The sequence below is a fragment of the Anthonomus grandis genome, chromosome 13, assembly GCF_022605725.1.
Source record: "Anthonomus grandis grandis chromosome 13, icAntGran1.3, whole genome shotgun sequence".
NCBI classification, from domain to species: domain Eukaryota; kingdom Metazoa; phylum Arthropoda; class Insecta; order Coleoptera; family Curculionidae; genus Anthonomus; species Anthonomus grandis.
In genome coordinates this window covers 17405702-17427085 of record NC_065558.1, presented here as the reverse complement: position 1 = coordinate 17427085, position 21384 = coordinate 17405702, and the positions used below count along the sequence as shown (strand labels likewise).

The following is a 21384-nucleotide window of genomic DNA, read 5'->3' as shown; positions in this document are numbered from 1 at the left end:
CTTATGTATTTTGGATCATTAGGATGAAATACTTTTAGGAGATTTAATTTTAACCCAATAGAATATATAATATTGTATACACAATACACTGTCTTAATCTGTTTTCTTATGTTTCATGTTGCATACTTACTGGAGACAACCCCACTGACTTGTGACATCTTTAGCCGATTGTGACTAATCAAAAGTAATATTTTGTTTTTATTTGCTTATACTAAAAAAATAAAATGGAAAGGGAACATGCATATTAACTCGTACATATGTATTTGTGTTATATCTAGTCATTATTAATTAACTTATTTACAATGAAAAGCCAGATTTATTTCAAGAGATAGGTTCAGTTTCTGTCTTTATAAGAGCTTATATTTTGTTTTCCATAATTTGTGGATATATTTTATTTTATTGCAATTGTATAGATGGTTAAAAAATATATATGTTAAATTTTTTATTTAGGTATGTTTGTTACATATTTCTTATCATGTTTTATACTTATGGAAACAAAAAAAAGCAGGTAATTTTTTTCTGAAACTCCAGAAATTAGGATTTTCATTTAAAATATGCTTTATACCTGCAACAATTCTATTTTTTACATAAAAGGTGTTATTAATACCATACCTACAGTTTGCAGTATTTCATTTAGAATATATTGTAACTTTTTTATGCATTTTAAAATCCTTTGTTAAATTTATTTTAATTCATCTTAAAATAAAACATTTAAAAGACAATTTAGCTTTGTTTTTTTTTATTTAAAATTTAGTCCCATATCTATCGGGCCAATTTATAATTTTTGGTAAGTATTTATAGCTAAATATCTTAAATAAGCAATGTCTTGAGAACCAAATTTAAATTAAATAATATTTTAGTTGATGTGTTAATTCTTGATTAAAGTGATGAGGGATGTCTGAGATGCAAAATTTTTATTTTTTCTCAACATTTAAAATTAACGATTTTAATTAAATGTGGGTATTTCTAAAATGAAAATATATTGTTTTTTTTTTAAATAAAATAAAATTCTATTTAAATATATCTCATCACTCGTCAGTTAACGCATCAACTTTGTAATGCAACTGCAAATTACTTGAAATTTAAATACCAGGCAATAGATCAAGCTTAAGTTTCCCGCCACACGCCACCCAAGATGGATGCCCCCGTCTTTGTCAACAACGTCAATAAAGCTGTCAACAGAATTTCTGTCTGTTCATTAGGCAACACACATTTCTCTATATTTGTGTTCTGTGCTTTCGGGCGTCAGTAAGTTCCAACAACTTGTGTCGACGGGTCGCCGCGTGTGATATTATAAGGATACAACGAACAAAAACGTAAGTATTTTTAGTATTTATAATTGTATTTTTAATTTATAACTGCAGATATTTTGGTTACAATACAACATAGTTTATATTTTGTGATTTCAATAGTTTATTAGATTAAATTTAGCCGACATAATTTAAATAAATTTACATAATATTTCGTCATGGATGGGTACCGGGATAAGGCCTATAAAAATAAGCTATAGGCCTTATTATCCTCATGACAAATTAATGTTTTTATTAACATATTATTAAACTTCTAAACTACTCTCGTTTTATTTTCAGTGATTTTTAACATCATGCCTCCTAAAAGGGCACCTTGGTGCGAGGAGGATTTAATATCAGCAGTTTGATCTGTTCAACGCGGTACTCTGAGTACATATGGGGCTGCCGCAAGGTTTAATATTCCCAGAAGAACCTTTAGAAATCATGTTTAGAATGGAATCCTAATAAAAAGACAGATAATAAGATTTAGTGAAATAGGTCTACCTGTGACTCCACGGATCCTTCGTCGATTGGTATTCAGATTCTGCGAAGATAATAAAATTGTTCATCAATTTAATACAACTTCAAAACATGCTGGTAAAGACTGGCTAAAGGCTTTTATGAAGCGAAATCCTGTAGTTTCTAAAAGAAAAGCAGTTTATGAATCCAGCTAGGGCTCAAAAACTTAATAAATTTATAGTTGATGATCATTTTTCAAAAATAGAGAAAATGTATGATGATCTTGATATAATTAATCACCCTGAAAGACTTTATAATATGGATGAAAAAGGATTCCGCTTGACTATTCACCACCAGCCAACCGTTTTAGCTAAGAAAGGGATAAAACGTGTTCACTTTCAATCGTCAGAACATGCAGAGAGTGTGACAATTGCAGGATGTGTCAATACCCTTGGAATACCAATACCTCCTATGATTATTTTTAAAGGAAAGAGGCTAAAGCCAGAATTACATGATAATTTGCCACCAGGAACTCTAGTGGAAAAATCAAGTAAAGGCTACATGACTAACGAACTTTTTAAAGAATTCCTCAAGCACTTAGCCCGATACAAAAGTCCAGGAAGGTGCCTCTTAGTTTTTGATGGTGCAGCTTGTCATCTTGATTTGTCAATTGTTGATGTTGGAGACTCACTTGATATAGATATCTAATGTTTGCCATCGAATACAACACATGAGCTTCAACCCCTCGACAAATCTGTATATCGTTCATTTGAGCATCATTGGGATAATGAGGTATTATTATTCTTGGATCAGAATCCTAACAAAAAGCTGACCAAATCACGTTTTAACATCATACTTTCAAATGTTTGGTCTAAATGCATGACACATAGTAACATTATAAACGGTTTTAAGGCTACTGGTCTGTTTCCATTAAATCCCGAGGCAATTCCACAAACAGCATTTGCTCCTTCAATTCTCTCAGACGTACCGGCACCGGATGATACCAACAAAGAAAATAGGCGTCCACCTGAATCTCCTCAACCTGGTCCGTCTGGAATGGCATCCAACAAGTCTGGCAAATTTTCCTATTCCAATGTTTACTCTTCTGACTCGGATTCGACTGATGACCATATCCCTCTTGCTGAATTAAAGAGACGAACAACAAAAGTCACTTCTTTTAATAAGCTTTTGCCCACACCAGTAAAAACTAATGAAAAAAACCTAAAAAAAATCGAAAAAAAGCTCTAAACTACAAAGGAACTCCAGTCACTAGAGATCTTTTTACCGAGGAGAACAAAAGTCGTGCCAAATTGAATAAAGATATTGAAAGCTCCAGGGAAAAGTTAAGTACCGAATGGTATTGCCATGGATGTGAGGAAGGCAGGCAGGCCGATATGGAGCAGTGCAGCAAATGTCTTAAATGGTACCATGAGAAATGTGTTGGCTTAACAGTCAATGACATGGATGATTTTGAGTGTCCCGATGGCTGCTAAGCTTCGCCCAATTAACGAGTTGTGCCATTTTTATGTATAGGCTTTATTAAACCTCCATCGGATAATAAGGCCGATTTGCGTTATTTTTCTTAATATTTATTTTGTGTTTTCTAGTTTTTTTAGAGATTATTTTTTTAAGTTTGTTAAAATTTATATAGCCTTATAAGCACTTTGGTGTATTAAACTAAATATTAACATTAGAGTCTTTCGCTTTATTCAATTTTTTTCTTAGCTAGGCCTTATTCCCCTCAAGTACCTTATACCTAAATTTTTTTTTCTATTATGTTGTTGGCTGCGTGCGATGCAGACTACAAATTTATTTTCATCGACGTGGGTGCATACGGAAAATCTGATTCAACGGTTTTTAAAAACTCCGTATTGTACAAGAAATTGGGCAACAATCAAATTAAAATGCCTCAATCGTCCGTTGCAAGGACAGACAGTCCCAAGTCCGTACATTATCGTAGGAGATAAAGCATTTGGTTTATCAACGTTGGGACACTTTGCCTGGGAACAAAAGAGTGTTCAATTATCGCCTATCAAGAGCTAGGAGATTTATCGAATGCTCATTCAGAATACTATCCAACAAATGGCGGATATTGTATAGACCCCTGAATGTTGAAGAGGACCTTGCCATGGACATTTTCAAATTTTGCTGTCTCCTACACAATTTTGTTCGCGATCGGGACGGTAACCGGTTTGATGATAGTTTGACCGTGCAAGGATTTGACGAAATGGCGGCAAATGCTATGCAAGTTGGAAGAAACGTGAACAGCATAAGACACTGATTTGCAGACTATTTTATGAGTGAAGAAGAGAAAGTGCCCTGGCACTGCAAAAGCATTGCAAAAAATTTAAAACAAAAAATAGAAAAATGAAATTTACAGAAATGCTACAATAAAATCTTGATTAGCTTACCTATTTCCTTTCTTTACGTTGGCGTTTTGTTGTCGAAATCCACAATAAACCTTATAAGACGAATCCCAAAGAGACGGTTGGTTTTTATGCTCGTCCATTTTTTCACGTTTGCGAATCTACTAAACAATACCGTCGGCGATGCCTCTAGAGCAACTGACAACTAACTAAATAAAATACAGAAAGAGAGTAAGCCATGCTGCGCGGCTTAGCAGCCTAGTGTGAAGGCGCCCTTAGACGTCGTGCGGTATGACACTTGTCATTCCGTAATGACGGAGAATCGGCTGCTTTCTCGGTGTTTACAAATCGTTACATTACGTTTGTCATAATATTTCTTGTTGACATATTTCTTGCTTCAACTTCAGTCATCTCACAAACATCAAAAATTCTCAATATTCTAAATCACCAGTGAAAATAATGGAAACGGAATCACACGAAGAATACTCACTGGCATGGAAAGGCCATATTAACTACCTAAGAGACTCTTTAATTCGTTTACTTCACACAAATGAATTGTGCGACGTAACATTATACACAGAAGGAGGTAAAATTGGGGCTCACAAAGTTCTACTAGCAGCCTGCAGCGAATACTTCAGCGACTTATTTAAAGAAATAAAAACAGAACGTCCCATTATAGTTTTAAAAGGAGTAGAATATGAAATTTTACTAGAGATTTTAAAGTTTATATACCATGGCGAGGTCAGTATTGAGCTGCCCAAGTTAAGTGCCTTTCTTGATGCTGCCCAGTTTCTACGTGTGTCCGGACTGACTAAGGATAAAGTTGTTAAATCAAAAATTGTTAAGGAAATTAATATTAATGAATCAGATCAAGCCTGCAATACAGAACATTCTAGTGAAACACAAGTTTCTGCTAGTCCAAGTTATATTGTGAGCATAGAAGAAAATGAAAATATAGCAGACAGACCTCCTGAAGAACCAATGTCCTTTAGTTCAATCCACCAAAGTATACTTGCCAAAGCCTGTACTGTAGAACTTCCTCACTTGAGCAAATTGTATAAAATTCACAGAACCTCTAAACCAGAACAAAGTCATTTTCCCAGTATTGACCATCAAAAATATTCTAAGGAATCTCCTCCAAGAACAAATGAATGGACTTCAGATTATGACAATATTAGACAAGGAAGCACAGAAAAATCCTCTAGTGAAATGAGCTCAACAAGCAACAGAAAAAAAAGATTCAAATCTGAAAGAAAAACTAGCCTTAGTGATATTAGTGAAATTGATCAAGAGGAGTGTGGTAATTTCTCCTGATAATTTGGAATTAGGTACTTCTTCAAAATTAAACTTTTAGAGTTAATTCGTATGAAAAATGACCAATCAATGCAAAAAGCCATGCTGAAAAGTAAGTTGCAGTCCCTCATATCTATCTCCAGCACAGTTTTAAAATCTGTCTGCAGCTAACAGATTTTTTAAATACAAATTTAAAAAAATAGGATAATTATATTGCTCATAATGGTTTAAGTTATATTGAAAAATCCATGGATAAGAATGTGTAAGCAATCTATAAAACCTATAGTAAAGTTTTTAGGTATATTACAGTATGTAATAGTTATTATTTCAGCATCAAGGGCCTAGCAAAGCAGGGAAACAGTACCAACTGCAACATATGCAATGATATCTATTTTCAAATGAATAATCTCAAAACATTTTTCTCAAGTTGTAAAATTTATGGTATTACTGTATCTTGAAGAAGACATAATTATAAAGGTAGTTTATAAAGTACAATAATAAAAGCCCCAATTACTAAAGTAATTCTTATAGAGTCTTTTTTTGTGAACATTTTTTTGGAACTAAAACACTTAAAACAGTGAATATCACGGGTACCAGAGCCAAGGTATTAGAGAATTAAGATTAATTTAAAAAATAAATGGTAAATTAAAATAAATTTCTAAGTTATAACAACTTTGAAACTTATTATTTCACTTTATTTTTTGGTTTCATAATCATATAAACAGTTTTATTCATATTTACTGTTAATTTATTACAGCCCAGCCATTTATAAAAGAGTCAAGTTGTCATCTGCTCATTTTTCATGTTCTTTTCAGTTAGTTGCAGATTCCTCTCAAACACGCTCCAGTAAATCTGATATTGCTCCCAAAATGCTGCCATTTAATTTGAAACCTGTATTGATATGGGTCAACTTTATAGATTGATGTTTTTTGTGTATGGGTGATCTGACCTATCTTCACCTGACTTATTTTTCATTTGTATAATTTTTCTTTTTACTTGTTTTTGCATGTTGGTCACATCATTTTTAAGTTTTTTAAAACTTCTCTGTTTTTACTATTGCAATAAAATGTGCATTTATCCAGTAGTTGTTCGTACAATACTTTTTTGCTGTTGATATTATTTCTGCTAAATGAGTTAATGTGTTCTTGTTGTAATCTTATCTCAACTGTATCTTTTCATTTTTGTAGTTCTAATTTTGTTTTTTTTATGGTTTCTTTAGTACATTTTCTCTTATGTGAAAAATCTTAAGCAGATATGTAAAGTTTTATAATCTAATATGAACCGATCATCATGCCTTGTATTGCAGCAAAGTTGTGTTGTTGGTTAACACAATTAATATGGTTGCTGTTGTATCAGTTTGCCTTGTAGCTTTTTCTATTAAGAGTTTGTTCTTAATATTAAATGCATTCATTTCAATTATATGTATGCTTATACTCTAATAACTTCAGAGTTACTGAGTAAGTCCAGATCAGACCAGACAGGTCCCATAGCACAAGACATCATAGGTCAATATAGGTAGGTATAGGTCATATAGGTCTCATAGCACAAGACGAGGCATTTTTGCATTTCCATAATTCTATAGATCACAACGTGTGAACAATAACTTGTTCACGATTTATTTCAGGCATGCCAGTTTTTTGTAATATACAGGGTGTTTCAAAATTCACTACATATATTTTAAGGGCGTATTTCTGACGTCAAAATAATACTTTTTTTTTCCTATAAACATGGGTCCTAAAATGTACCCCCTTCAAGCTACAGCCATCGCAAAAAGTGTAAAAAAAATCGATTTTTTAAAACTGTGTCTACAGTTTTGTGAGTTTTGCATCAAATTCAACGAAATTTGGAATACTCCCGTTATTTTAGGCGGTCTATTTACTCTTTCTTAGAAAATGCGTAAAACTAATTTTAAGGGGTAAACTGAGGGGGTGCACACTTTTGACGGCCAAAATTTTATGTGTACATACATTTTTTTAAAAATTAACTCATATTTTACCAGGGCATGAAAAAACAACAATTTTTCGAATAGCAATATTTATTATGTATTAAAATAGGTTAGAAAAGAAGATTATGACACAAAAAATAGTTTTCAAAAAAGGGATATAAATATATGAATAAAAAAAACGTAATTTTACTTTTTATGGTAACGCTCAAAACAATCGGTATGGAGGCACGATGCATTTTTTACATGAAAATACCATTTGACTACTACATATTTTGCATCTACGTCTGGAGTGGAGCAATTTAGTGATGATAGTATGACCGATATTATCATATCTTTGCTCAAGAACTGCTTTAGGGGTAGTAATAGATGTACGAATAGAAGATTCAGTTTTTATCAGGCGAAGAGCAATGTACGATTTAAAGTCTAGTTGACTAATATTTTTGTCACTGACAATGATATAAACCTTCCAACAATTGACTAAAGTGCTATCTATAGTGTTAACGAACAAAGGCCACCATCATTTTTTTTCCAGATATCCCTATTCTATAATTGGCTATCCCGTTATCGTGGAAATCTACTCTCCCCATGAATTTGTTGTACATCTTGATAACATTAGGTTGCTGAATAGGATTGTCTTTTTTTGCTTTACGGTCATACCTTTTAGCTCTGTATAATGGTTCGTCATTGTAATGGTTACTTTTTACTGTGACCACTGAATTATCGTTCCATCTAACTAATGAGACCCCATTGACAGTGTCATGTGACGAAATGTAGTAGCCGCGTTTTTGTTTAGAAACACTTTTGGTCCCTTCTAAAGGACAGCGGAGGGTTCTGTTTTCCCTTATAGTTCCGCTCGCAAAATAACCTTTATCGGTAAGATATGAAAATAATTGAAACGAAGAAAAATAATTATCAAAAAATACCTGATGCTGCATTGGGTCATTCACTATAGACAATAAATCAACACTTGCCCACCCATACCTAATACGGATTTTTGTTTATTTGGATTTGCTCCTGCGTATGGAATGAACTGATATAAATAACCGTCTGACGAACAAATACACCATAATTTAAAACCAAATCTAACGGGTTTACCCCTAATAAACATTTTGCAGGAGTGCCTGCCAAAGTAAGGAACCATTTATTCGTCAACGGACAGACAGTGTGAAAATATACCAAACTGCAACATTTTCTGATTTATGAGATCAAAAAATGGCCTAAGCTTGCAAAACTTGTCATTTTTATCTAATTGTGCGTTATCTGACAAATGGAGGTTTTTTTTATATTGTAAAATTTATTTCGACTCATACATTTTTTCACAATGTCTATCCCCTTGTCTTCATCAGTTGACCAATATATATAGTTGGGTTTGTGGTAGTTTATGATAACCTGTAAATATTAGCAGTCCTATAAACTTTAGTTATTCATATTTATCCAACTCAAAATCATGTCGATTATTGTCTTTTGCATATTTTTCCGAAAATGTTACAATAAGATTTAATACTTGGTCATCAAAGAACAAAAAGAAAATGTCTAAAGGTGACTTTCCGTGGAGTAACTCTACCAATTTCTCAAGCACAGGGCCTTCATTCGAAATAGGCTGGGACATCATAGGAATTGAACCCTTTTTCCATTTTAGTTTCCCTACTTTGAAATTGGCTGGTGTTAGACCTTTCGATTTTCCGTTTCTTTTCTGCCAAACTCTCATCATCAGACAAATCCCAGTCAAATTCATTGTCCTGTCTTATCTGTAAAGGTCCGTTCAGAGTGGAAGCGTCGAGCGTCGCGTCGCGTCTGTTAAAAAACAATCCAATGTATTTGCATATACACGTTCAGAGTAGGAGCGTTTGCGGCTCGGCGCGTCTAGCGTCGTAAAGAGCGTTTGTCGAGCGTCAGCGTCCGATTCAATCAGGATTGTTTTTTTTTCGCGTTTTATGGTGTGGTGGTTAGTTGGTCAAGATGACTTCAGGGAGTGACATGAACCGAAATACAGGCACGACCGCCATTGTGGAATACGAAATTGGGATCGTATAAGGACAAACATTTAAGGGATCGTCTGTATGCTGAAGTGGCTGAAATTTTGGGTATTTCAAGTAAGTATGTTGTTAATTAAATTATCTTATAGCTAGCTAGATAAACGTTATTATTTTACACGACGGTTTCATTTTAATCTAAGCAGCCAAATTTCTCGAAGAGAGTGTATTTAAGCTATACAGGGTGTCCCGAAAGTAATGGGACATAGAACAACAGTAGATTCCTTACGTCAAAATAATGTGATCTAGGTCAACTTGCCTTATCCTAACTTTAATCAGTGGCGGCTCGTGACAGTTCAGGGAGGTAGGGCCAAACCTTGATCTAATTTGGAAATGGATTTGCTTTTAAAAAACTAATTTTATTCATTGTTTTTAATATTTAATAAAAATAAAAAACACCAACAAAGCCGAAAACGCCAGCCAAATAAAATGAAAGATCTCTATGGAACCGCGAACGCCCGATGAATAATCAAAACACACAATATCACGCACGTTTTGCTAGAAAAGATTCTATTGGTTTGGAGCCTGGCCCAAAATTATTTAATTTGCCGTAGCTTTACCACATTGTTTCAAGGACATTTGCTGTGATTATTCGATGTAACATGCATCGATACGGGGCCTGGCGCGACAACTACGTCTTCGATTCCGCATTAGCGAAATTTGTGGAATCTTGCACTGGCTGCGTTCCAGTATTTTAATTTTATAATTGGTATTAAATATTAATATACAGATATTTTTTTGGACTGAAGTAAAATTTAAAAAATAAATTATTTTTTTTATTTTCAACGATTATTGGGTAGAGCCATGGCACTGTGGCTCTACCCCAAAAGCCGCCACTGACTTTAATAGTAACTGACATACAGGGTGTCAAAGTATTATTCAATTTATCGCTTTTTTCTCATAGGTCCGGAGCCAAATGACATATTTACATGAAATTTAGAACATACAATTTTTTTAAAAAGAAAAATAAAATTATGCATACAGTTTTTGTATTTTTGATAGATGGCGCTAGTTGTGTTAGTTGTTAAAATTAAAAAAAAAATAAAATAATTTTTTACTAATCTAAAGAGGGTTGTTACTAAAATAGTCCTTAAATGAATCTCGAATTCCTGTAGGAAGTTTAGAGGCTCAGTTGTTTCTTACATTTAAATTATTTACATTGCCTTGCCTTGCATTAGCAGCATTTTCTACGACATAAACATAATCCAAGTCAGCATTCCCATCAAAGTCACGAATTAAGTTGTGTAATATGCACGCGCATTTGATTACAATTATAGCGGTTTCTCGTTTTAGTAAAACGTTTGTATCAAAAAATGCGGAACTTCTGATATAAGATTCCATATGCATTTTCGAGCTCGTGATAAGCGATCGTTAAAGACTTGCTTATCATTTTCTAACACTGCATTTCTTGGGCGCGGATAAGGCCTCATCAAATATTTCTTTAAAGGATTACCTCATCCCCTATCAGAACATTTGGTAGCACACTATTGGAATTCGGCAGAGCTTGATCTGGAGGTACATTGAATCGATTGGTGTCCAACAAACTGTAAAGTGCCGAGGATTGAAATACTCCCCCATCACTTTCTGATCCACGTGAACCCACTTCAATAGTAATAAATTTTTTGTTGGCATCTGCAACCCCTTGCAATCCGATTGAATAGTATTTTAAATACTTAAAATAGGTTGTGCCACTATTAGGTGGACATCTAATACGACAATGCTTCCCGTCAATCGATCCGAAACAATTTGGGAAGTTCCACAGGGTATTATATCCGTCAATGATTTTCTCCAATTGCTGTTAAGTGCAAATTGGCATGTGAGTTTCTACAAGTTCTTCCCAAATAATTGAACATGTTTCTTTTATTATTATCGAGACTGTTGAATATCCAATCCTAAATTCATGTGCCAAATGTTTATAAGTAGTTCCAGTTGCAAGAAACCTGAAAAAAGAAAAGATTTGTTACTTAGAACCGATTTAAATAAAATAAAAAAAAGATTTCTTTAAAGTCTTTTAAAAAGCATTTCTTTTTCAGAGGAAGCAGTTGCAACTCGGTGGAAAAACAAAAAGGACAAATATCAGCGAGAACTCAAAAAGGTTCCAGTTTTGCGCTCGGGAGCTCCTGCTGACAATTACAAATCTATTTGGCCATATTTTGATATAATGTGGTTTATATATGGTATATAAGTATGATATAATGGTTTTACGAAACTTGTTAATACCTGCTCTCAAGTCTGGAAATCTGCCAAGGTTGAATGATTCTCAAGATGATGACAGTAGTACATATGATCTAGAAGCTGAAAAGGATGACGAAACGGATGTACAAATCAGACATGGACACGACATTTCTAAACCGTCAGACATCTGTGTCAGCATCAGATGACGAACGACTATCATCTACATCTACTTCATCGTCAATGGTGCAACACGAAAGAGGAAAAAGTAGAAAAGCATAAGTGACGTTAGAGACGAGAAATTCATAGAAATTGAAAATAAAAAATTGAACCTATTATCTCAACATCTAAAAAATTATGCAGAAGAGGCTATTTTTTAAAAGCCTAATACCGTATATGATAACATTTAATTCAATTCAAAAATTAGAAACAAAATCCAAAACGTTATCTTGGATGAAATGGAATCAGCAGAAAGAAAGAAATCAAAGATATCTTAAGCAACAACGGTTCAAATGTTACCTCCGCAAAGTCCTAGTAATCATCACTTGTTAACAACACAAAACTCTACCCTTCATAACTTGCTACCTCCGGAAAATCCCAGCCATCTTGCTTCATCTTACTTTGGTTCGTCATCACAAAACCCTATCCCTCTTCACCCTACTGTGTCCTCGAATTCTGCTACATTGACTATGCCCTTTTCCGAGTCCAATACCCAACAGAGTTCAACAGCCTTTCTAGGACAACAAACTTTCCAGTACTAAAGTTGTACTCATAATATTATATTCGAGGAAACAACCATATATTATACCTATGTATTTATGTATCATTTAGTTTTGTTTCTTGCAATAAAAAAACAATTTTTCAATAAAAAAAAATCAATAATTATCTTTTCTTACCTTATTACTGTAATAACAACTCGTTCAACAGGTGAAATAAATCTCCTTTTTACAAAATTGGTTACAGTTTTTTCCAGACGATGGCTAACCTTTTCCAACAAATAGTCAAAAGTTTTGACGGACATTCTTAGGTAGTTAAAAAACCGATCAGGATACAATCCTAGCTTACTATACAAATGGTAAAATTTACCAAATACATGTCTTCTCCTGTTTATGGGGTGAATTCCAACTTTTTTTCTCTTATATCTATATAATGGTGTCTCTAACAAGAACATTAACGCACATAAACGAACTGTCTTTTTTGGAGCCATTTTGTAGACTGAATTTTAAACCGCTTATTCTGACGCTTTCGCTGACGGTACTATGAATGTACTGACGCGAGGAAACGCTGCGCGACGCAAAACGCGGCAGAACGCTGGACGCGACGCGACGCTTCCACTCTGAACGGACCTTAATTCAAATGTGCCCGCTATGTCCACATCATTTTGGGTGTTTTTTTCGTTTACAGCAATTACATCGTCATCTATATTTTCTTCGTCAGTCAAGCTATCTGGTTCTGGAGAAATATAAACAGCATCAATTTCAACTAAAATAATTTCCGTCTACATAACAGGCCTAACAAAAATACTTAGTAGATCTTACCAACATCTCCGGAATGTTCTGCTTCCAATTCATCTACTACTTCATATAAAGCACTCTCCAGCTCATTTTGCGTAAGAAATTTAGGCATGTTTTTCGAAAATACACATACACTTAGCACCGATTAAAATTCAATATTACTAAAAACTTTCTTACACACAAACACAAACACACAAGCCTAAACCGCAATATCTCTAGCTGATACCGTTGGCAACTCGAGCGCTATTTCGACCAAAATACAGATAACGTATTTTCCCAGTGATGCGTTTTCGCAACATTTACAATTTGGAGTCAAGTATTTTGGAATTTGTAAAATTTTTTTGTTGTGAGTAAAAAAAGGTAAATACACACATGTGTTAGCAATACGATTCAGCTAAACAAATCTCGCCTGTATTATGCTTACCAATAATCAACAATAATATTCGAAAGTATGTTTAGACATTAAAATTTTGCTTGAATTGGAATAAAAATTTAAAAATCAAAACACTGGTTTATTTATTGAGTGTTTTAGAAATCTTTTTAATTCAAACTTAGTAAATACTATAGTAACGTTAGATATTTCATTTTTTATTTTGTTTATATTATAAAAAAAAAATAATATGACTGTTGCGTTTTTGCATCATTGGTAAAAATGGGTTAAGAGCCATCTGAAAAACTCTCAAATCCGAGACGAAAAATTGAGGCTCTATTTTGGGAAACTTTTTATTTATCGGTCGATTGAGTTACATTTACCGTTTTCTACCTCTCAAGGAATGCGAAAGTGGAGAATATCACTCTTAAAAAAAAAACAGTCTTAAAACTACTTATTAAATGTATATTTCATATAAATATAAATGTTGTAAATCAGCATTTAGTTTAATCACCTTACTATCGCGCTCAGAAAACTCTTCACTTTTAACTATCAGAACGACATTTCTTTGGCTTGCGTTATCCCAAGTGGCGCCTGTTCATGTCAAAAATGAAAGTTTATCTATAACAATCACCCACATCCGGAACCGTAACAAAACAATAAAAAAAAGGAATTGGAAAAGAACGAATCGAACCTAATACATACAATGAAGAACGTTATTGTTCATCGTCCTCGTCTGGCAGATCTTCGTCGGTTGTGTATTCCGATTCGGGATCGTGTTTGTCGCCAGCCAATGGATTTGCACCGTGTTCGTCATCGGAATCGTCGAATTCCCATTGCGGATGTTTCGTGATGGCCGCCGGGGCCTCTTTCACGTCCAACTTGAAGTCTTTTTGCTGATCGAATCCGATGTAAGAGTCGGATCGGAGGCACACCGTGAACGAATATACGCCCGGCCAAATTGGCGCCGTAAACTGTAAAAAATAAGGCAAATATTTACCCTGTATTTTTTTTTTAATATTATTGCAGTTGCGACAACAAATTTGGAGTTATTAGATTTGTTACTTTGTTAGTGCCGGCACGAGACAGGGACGCATTCAGAAAAAGATGTTTACCTTGTCAAAGGCTTTGGAGAAGTCAGTGTAAATTTCATTCACCTGACGCCTCTCTAAAGTATTCAACAAAGAATTTTTGAAAATATTATAAGAATTATCACTGCATATCTACAAGTCTTTAAATTTATAATTTTTTTTTTTAGTTTGGTTACTTAGAACATTGAAAAGCTAGAATTAGAAGTGCCGTGGAACGGTGGAACTATGGGCAGTTTGTTTCTTGCAACATCTCTGATGCAATGATGCCAAATGTTTATGTAGAAATGGCAAAAAAAACACTTTATAATATCATAAAAATTTGTCACTTATTTTTACAGGCAAAAAACAATACTACTGTTCCCATTTAATAAAATATGAGGCATTTTTTAAAATAAATATGATAAGATTCTATAAAAAACTCAATATTGAAAAGTAAATAAATGTAGATAACGTATAGTAAAGAAAAAGCAACAACATCGCAACGCCGCTCGATCGTAATGTTGATACTACCGTCACAAGGAATCTAATAGAAGTGACGTCGTCAAAAAATACTTAAGTGATAAATATTTATTAATAATACATTGTGCTTTAAATATAAACCATATTATCGTTTATGATCTCTTTATGCGTTTTATGGTTTTTGTATGGGTTTTGTAATGTTCGTCATTAGAGTAAATGTACCCATCCTTAGAACAATGAAAGGCTAGAATAGAATTAGCAAACAACAACTTTGTTTGAGTTCGACATGTGCACAGAGGCAAGCAATATGTTTCTCTGTTGTAAAGTTTACAACAAAAACAAAGTTTTTTGTTCGATTCTCTGTTGTAAAGTTTACACACATTTTCAAAAGAGGAAATATTCAGCTATACAGGGTGTTTCAAATTCGACCCTCATAATGAAGATCTAAGAGAATATGGTTAAATTAGAGCAAAGTTGAGAATTTTTAAGTTTAGCAATATGCCGTTTAAAAAAATTAAAAACTCCGAATGGTTCCAAAGATATTCGAAAAAAATACGAAATTTTAAAATATCGATTTAATTTTTTTCTGAGTTTATTTCTTATCCGATTTTAAAATAATTTGCACTTTTGCATTGCCACTTTTTTCGTCCTACTTAACGGTGTTTTTATATTTTTAATACGACGTTTATTTTGTCAACCATCATCAACTCTGTTTTTTCTTATAAGCGCTATATTATATTTTGACATTTTTAAAATCTCTGAAAAATTAGCTTTTTAACGATGTATCACAATTAATATTTAGCTTTTGTAAAAACCAGAATTTTTGGAAAAAACTAAATTTACGGCAGTAGGTCGTGATAAACTGACAAGACAATATTTAAACTGTCAAAAATATCGTATGTTTTGTTATTATTGTAGTACAAAGTGACAGGTATTTTACTAATAATTTAAGCAACTATTGTTTTTACGAATAATGAAAAGCGATATATGATTAAAATTTTTTATAAATACAATAGAAATGCCATTAGAACGTCAGAAATGTATTTGTTGATGTATCCGGAGCGATAGCAACTGCACCATACTTTATTTAAAATCCCCCATACATAATAGTAGTAGTAGATTGGAAATAATGGAAAAACCAAAGGTCAAAAAAAACAAGGTCTCCTGATTTAAATGATTTGTATACATTTTTATGGCGAATACTAAAGAATCGAGTATATGCAAGGAGGAAATTTCAAAATATTGTGGAGATGCGATTAACTATTATTAGGGAGTTTAACAGATTAAGTAGATGAGAAATAAATTGCGCGGTGCTCAATATTCGTAAGAGAGTGCAATTATGTTTTGTTACACAGGGACAACAATTTGAAAACTTAATATAATTTTATTTTAAGATAAATGTTTTTTGTCGTTAAATTTATTGTTTTTTTTTATTTATTTATACCAACGAGTATTAGGCTCAATATGAAATAAAATTGTTAATAAAGCTTCCTTAGTTTTTTTAAAGTAAATATTTACACGTGTTTCGAAAATAATAAGGGTGTAACTCTGAAGTAATATGTGCACTGGCACGATATTGCGTTGCTAGTATTTCCGTCTATTTTGTATTCATAACGTTTAACATTTATTGAGAATTTAAATATTGTCTTGTCAGCCTACTGCGGCAAATTCAGTTATTTCTAAAAATGCGGGTTTATAAAAAAAAAAGAAATATTGTGATACATTATTAAAAAGAGAATTTTGCAAACATTTTAAAAAAGCAGAAACCAAATATGGCGTTTATAAAAAAAAACAAAGTTGATGATGGTTGGCAAAAGACGAAACATCGTATTAAAAATCTAAAAACACCGTCATATAGCACGAAAGAATAAGAAATAAACTCATAAAAAAATAAAATCGATTTTTCAAAATTTCCTATTTTTTCGAATATCTTCGAAACCACTAGGAATGTTTGATTTTGAACGGCATATTACTAAGCTCAAAATCAACTTTCCCCTTATTTAACTATCTTCGTATCTGTTATAGATTCCGGGTCGAATTTGAAACACCCTGTATATCAACACATATAATATTAATTTAACTTATTGATGTAGATTTTGGTTTCAAAATAATGGTTTTAAAAGTAGAAGTAAAAATATGTTATTCTAAGCTCAAAAATAACATCATATCAAGGGACAACCGTCGTCATAAACGTAGAATAATAAAAACTTATTAAGGAATCTATAATAATTATAAAATATTCATTTTCCATAAAAATGCTTTTTATTAGATTAGTACTTTTACTCTAATGAAGTACGTTAAAAAACGCATAAAGAGTTCATAAACGGTAGCATTGTTTATAATTTAAAGCATAATCCATTAATAATAAATATTAATCATGTAAATATTTTTTGACGTCACTGGTAAAGATTACTTGTGTCGGTAGAAACAACAATGCGATCGAGCGGCGTTGCGATGTTGTTGCCTTTTTCCCTAATATACTTTATATGCATTCATTTCACTTTAAATGTTGACTTCTTTATGGCGTATCTTATCATATTTTATTAAAAAGGAATAGTATTGTTTTGCGTCTGTCAAAATAAGTGACAAATTTTTATGATATTATAAAGTGTGTTTTTTTGCCATTGCTTCACAAGCATTTGGCATCATTGCATCAGAGATGTTGCAAGCAAACAAACTGCCCATGGTTCCACGGCAATGTTAATTCTAGCCTTTCAATGTTCTACGTACCTATCTAATAAAAAGCATTTTTATGGAAATTAAATATTTTATAATTATTATAGATTTTAATGATTAGAGAAAGACATTATTAGACAATTGTTTGACCATTTGTTTATTCTCTATAGTCTACTAATACATAAGTATTTTCAAAAAAAAATCGAATTTAAAGATTCTGTATTTCACACACACTTCACATTTAAGTTTTGATTTAGGTTTATTTATATGATCCCTCTATTCTACCTTTATCATCACGGTTCTCCCTTGATATAATGTTATGACAGTATCGGTATTAACTTGTGAAAAAATCGACTTAAATCGCCTTTTTTCCATAGTGCGGCACAAGTCTTTACCATCGTAACAGTTTACAACAACACTTAAATTAGATCTTTTTCCTTTTTCAGCCAAAAACGAAAGAACCTCACAAATACCGAGTGTATACACGCAGCCATTTCGAGATGACATTTCGCGTATCACTGAGCTTTTGCTTGCGGTGTTGCCATATTATATTTTGTAAAAGCGGTTTTAGGAATAAAAATGTTATTCATTTTTTTTGGTTTGAACATTTGCTTTTAGAATAGGTTATATCTATTTGTACTTTTTATTTTTAATCCAAAATCCAACAGAAATAAGTTTAATTAACATTATTATACAGTGAGGACGCGCAAGTTGGAACAAATTCATTTAAAATTTAGGGGTGTGTTTGAAAAAAAACGCTCGGACACGTTAATTTTTATTTTTTGTCGCGATTTTTTTGATAATGAATTCATGTATGGTGGATATCATGGTGGATCAAAAATGAGCTACGACTTATCAACTTAATTTTTTTAAATAGCAACACCCTTTTTTTATTTTTTTATTTTGTATAAAATTTAACTATATTTAGTATACCATGTCCTATACCTAACCTCAATATTTATTAAGAAATTTGCGATTACATTTTTTACAACTAACCATGAATTTTTGGAACAATTTATAAAAAAAACAGAACAAAAAAATTAAAATAAATCTTCAAATTTTTGACCATTAACTTCCTAACAGTAACCAAGTGGATATTCAAATTCTTGTAATACTTTATTTATTGTTTGAGGCCGGGTTTCATGTGTTTCCGCTCTAATTCTATTTTTTAATTCTTCTAAACTTTCAGGTTTATCAAAATAAACTTTAGATTTTAGATAACAGCATAGATAAACATCCAATGGGGTTAAATCTTTGAATGGCCACTTTGCTTTGGTACTATCTGATTTTGAAGCAACTCTGAATATTTTTCAAAGGTAAGTGTGCCCTCAATAAAATAGGGACCCACAATTCCAATGCCAATACGTTTAACTTCTTGGGAAATTGTGTGTGACTTTCCATACTCCAGTGTGGATTTCATTTACAAAAAAAAAACTTGCCTAGTCGGAAAAAACAATCTTACTTAAAAGTTGTGGGTTTGCATTACATTTATTAATCATTATTTCCCAAAACTCTATTCTGCGGATGTGATCATTTTCAATAAACTCCTGAATGAAATGAATTTTATATGGATGCCATTTATTCCTATGCAAATATTTTAGAACACATGATTTACTAACTGATCTGCAGCAACTTGTCGAGTTGATTTTCTTGTAAATCGAGCAAAATATCTAATTGTCGGTTTTCTGGAAGCGTGGGACGGTCCAGGCCATATTTGTCTCTAACATGGCCAAAATCTCTAAACTTTTTTTCAATTTTGCTTACTACCAAACGTGTAATAGGCCTCGCCATATCCTACTATCATCAAAATTTCAATTCTTTGTTATTCAGTTAAACGCGCCATACTTTTAAACTTTGCGACTGCACTTTACACTTACTGACATTTACGTAAATTAATACATACTGTTTCCATGCGAGTAAATGGTATATCTATGAAAAAACATGTTTGAATATGTTCAAATGACCCAAACAGTTGCAAATTTATTAATAATGGTAACATGGTATTCAAAATATACTTAAAATTCTATATAGAATTCAAAAATGGAATAAAAAATAGGTGTTTCCATTAAAAAAATTGATGTTGATGGTCGCTGCTTATTTTTGGTTCAACCTGTATACATGAATACATCATCAAAAAAATCGCGACAGAAAATAGAAATCGACGTGTTCGAGCGTTTTTTTTTCGAACACGCCCCTGAATTTTAAATGAATTTGTTCCAAAATACATTCTGGACTTATTAGTATAGTGTATCTTATTTCTACCATCATCACAGGTATGAAACTTAATAAAACATTTTATTATAACATAACATATTATTATCATAACACATTAACCTGAGTATTTCCTTTTTAACAATAATTCGCCAGCCTCTAAAGCCTGTTATAACATGATACTATAAGACGATATGTATCAGTGCCCACAGAAAGACAAACAGATCACCCGATTGCACTCTATTCTCTCTTAACTTATTATGCTGGTTTTATACAACTTCCACTAATACATAACTTATCCCTCTTAATTTAATACGCATAAGCATACCTCACAATTTATAACTTTAGTATGGTTAAATTCATCAGAAAAAAAAATGTTTTTTAAAAATCGATTTTCTTCACATGTTTGCATCATGATATCACAAAACTCTAAGCCGCGGTCAAAATGATATAATTCCTATACTAAAGTGATTTTATAAGGATGAAATTTATTGCGTTTAGGGACATTTCGAAGCGATATAAAACATGCGTCTGACTGAGTGGCAACTCGGCGTAATGATAAATTTGGATCTTTAACAAAATCTTGTAGTATTTCTAGACTTTTTTGATAATTGCTTACGGTTTTTGGCCTCCCTGTTCGTTGAAGGTCTTTGCAACTTCTAGTTTGTTCAAATCTCTGAGTATTTAATGTACGACATTGTTTTTGCAACTTTTTTTTTAGAATAAGCAAATAAAAAGACAACTTTATATTCTTCTTCTATATCAAGGGCAATTTATCGAATACTTTTAAAAATTTTAAGAAAATCGGTTACACGTTATTTATAACAGTTAGACACAACTTTTTAATTGAAGTTCCACACCCTGTCTTAGATAACTAAGCATTTTCGCACCCATGTTTATAAAAATTTTCTTCATAATATTCGAACAATACTTTTTGTCAAAATTTTACCTTGCATTGCTCGAATGCTCTATATATCCGCCATCAAGGCATATTTTAATATTTATTCAACTTGATGAACGAACATTCCCGGCGGCAATCCATCCTATATGAGGTCGGAAATGCCGCCTTATTGAAATGGTTAATAGTAATGTCTACTAGTTTGTAAGCTTACCTTGAGATGAACTGTCTCCTTATCGACCAACCCCGTGACGTAGTAAGGAGCAGTCAATAAAGTTCTCGACTTCCTGTCGCAGATATACGTCCACCAATACTCCTGTTTGTCGTGTGGAAAGTACGGACAATGTACCGGATGTGACGATTTTGATTTGCCTTCCAGAGATTTTTCTCGCTCGTGTATTTTACGAAACTTTTCCCACTCCTAAGAAAGTAATTTTCGTTAATAAGTTTTTTCAAATATCATTTACCATTCTTTATAAGACAAATATACTGGTAGTAAAAGTAAACAAAGAAAGATTGATCGGTTATCGCTTCTTGCATTCTCCGCCTATTACAGGGCTGAATTGTAAAAATATCCTGAATCTTCTTATATTAGGTTTATCAATCTT

General features: G+C 32.6%; 2 protein-coding genes and 2 long non-coding RNA genes across 5 annotated transcripts in view; 1 reads left to right on the top strand and 3 right to left on the bottom strand.

The window, feature by feature from the left end:
• Positions 1-1435: 1435 nt before the first annotated feature.
• Positions 1436-3134, bottom strand: LOC126743510 (uncharacterized). Its single transcript, XR_007662894.1, has 3 exons — positions 2049-3134; positions 1794-1931; positions 1436-1722 (listed from the first exon to the last, which is right to left on the bottom strand). It is a non-coding gene; the product is annotated as an uncharacterized LOC126743510 (long non-coding RNA).
• A 1342-nt stretch (positions 3135-4476) lies between these two features.
• LOC126743499 (protein bric-a-brac 1-like) lies at positions 4477-5929 on the top strand. Of its 2 annotated transcripts, XR_007662890.1 has the most exons (3): positions 4477-5414; positions 5469-5669; positions 5739-5929. XR_007662890.1 is itself a non-coding variant. In XM_050450628.1 (2 exons), the coding sequence occupies exons 1-2, from the start codon at positions 4574-4576 to the stop codon at positions 5576-5578; spliced, it is 951 nt and encodes a 316-aa protein (XP_050306585.1). In that variant the 5' UTR covers positions 4477-4573; the 3' UTR covers positions 5579-5929. The 2 variants fall into 2 exon arrangements, 1 of the variants encoding a protein (XP_050306585.1); XM_050450628.1 differs by having other exon boundaries at positions 5469-5929.
• Positions 5930-7360: 1431 nt separating this feature from the next.
• On the bottom strand, positions 7361-13464 carry LOC126743507 (uncharacterized). Its single transcript, XR_007662891.1, has 3 exons — positions 13096-13464; positions 12454-13039; positions 7361-11325 (listed from the first exon to the last, which is right to left on the bottom strand). It is a non-coding gene; the product is annotated as an uncharacterized LOC126743507 (long non-coding RNA).
• A 421-nt stretch (positions 13465-13885) lies between these two features.
• Positions 13886-21384, bottom strand: part of LOC126743494 (translocation protein SEC63 homolog) — a 39116-nt gene continuing 31617 nt past the window's right edge. Inside the window, exons 6-7 of the mRNA XM_050450615.1 lie at positions 20991-21197; positions 13886-14415 (exon numbers count right to left, since the gene is read on the bottom strand). Coding sequence (XP_050306572.1) covers positions 14158-14415; positions 20991-21197 — 465 coding nt within the window. The 3' untranslated portion in view covers positions 13886-14157. The remainder of the gene's footprint in view (positions 14416-20990; positions 21198-21384) is intronic.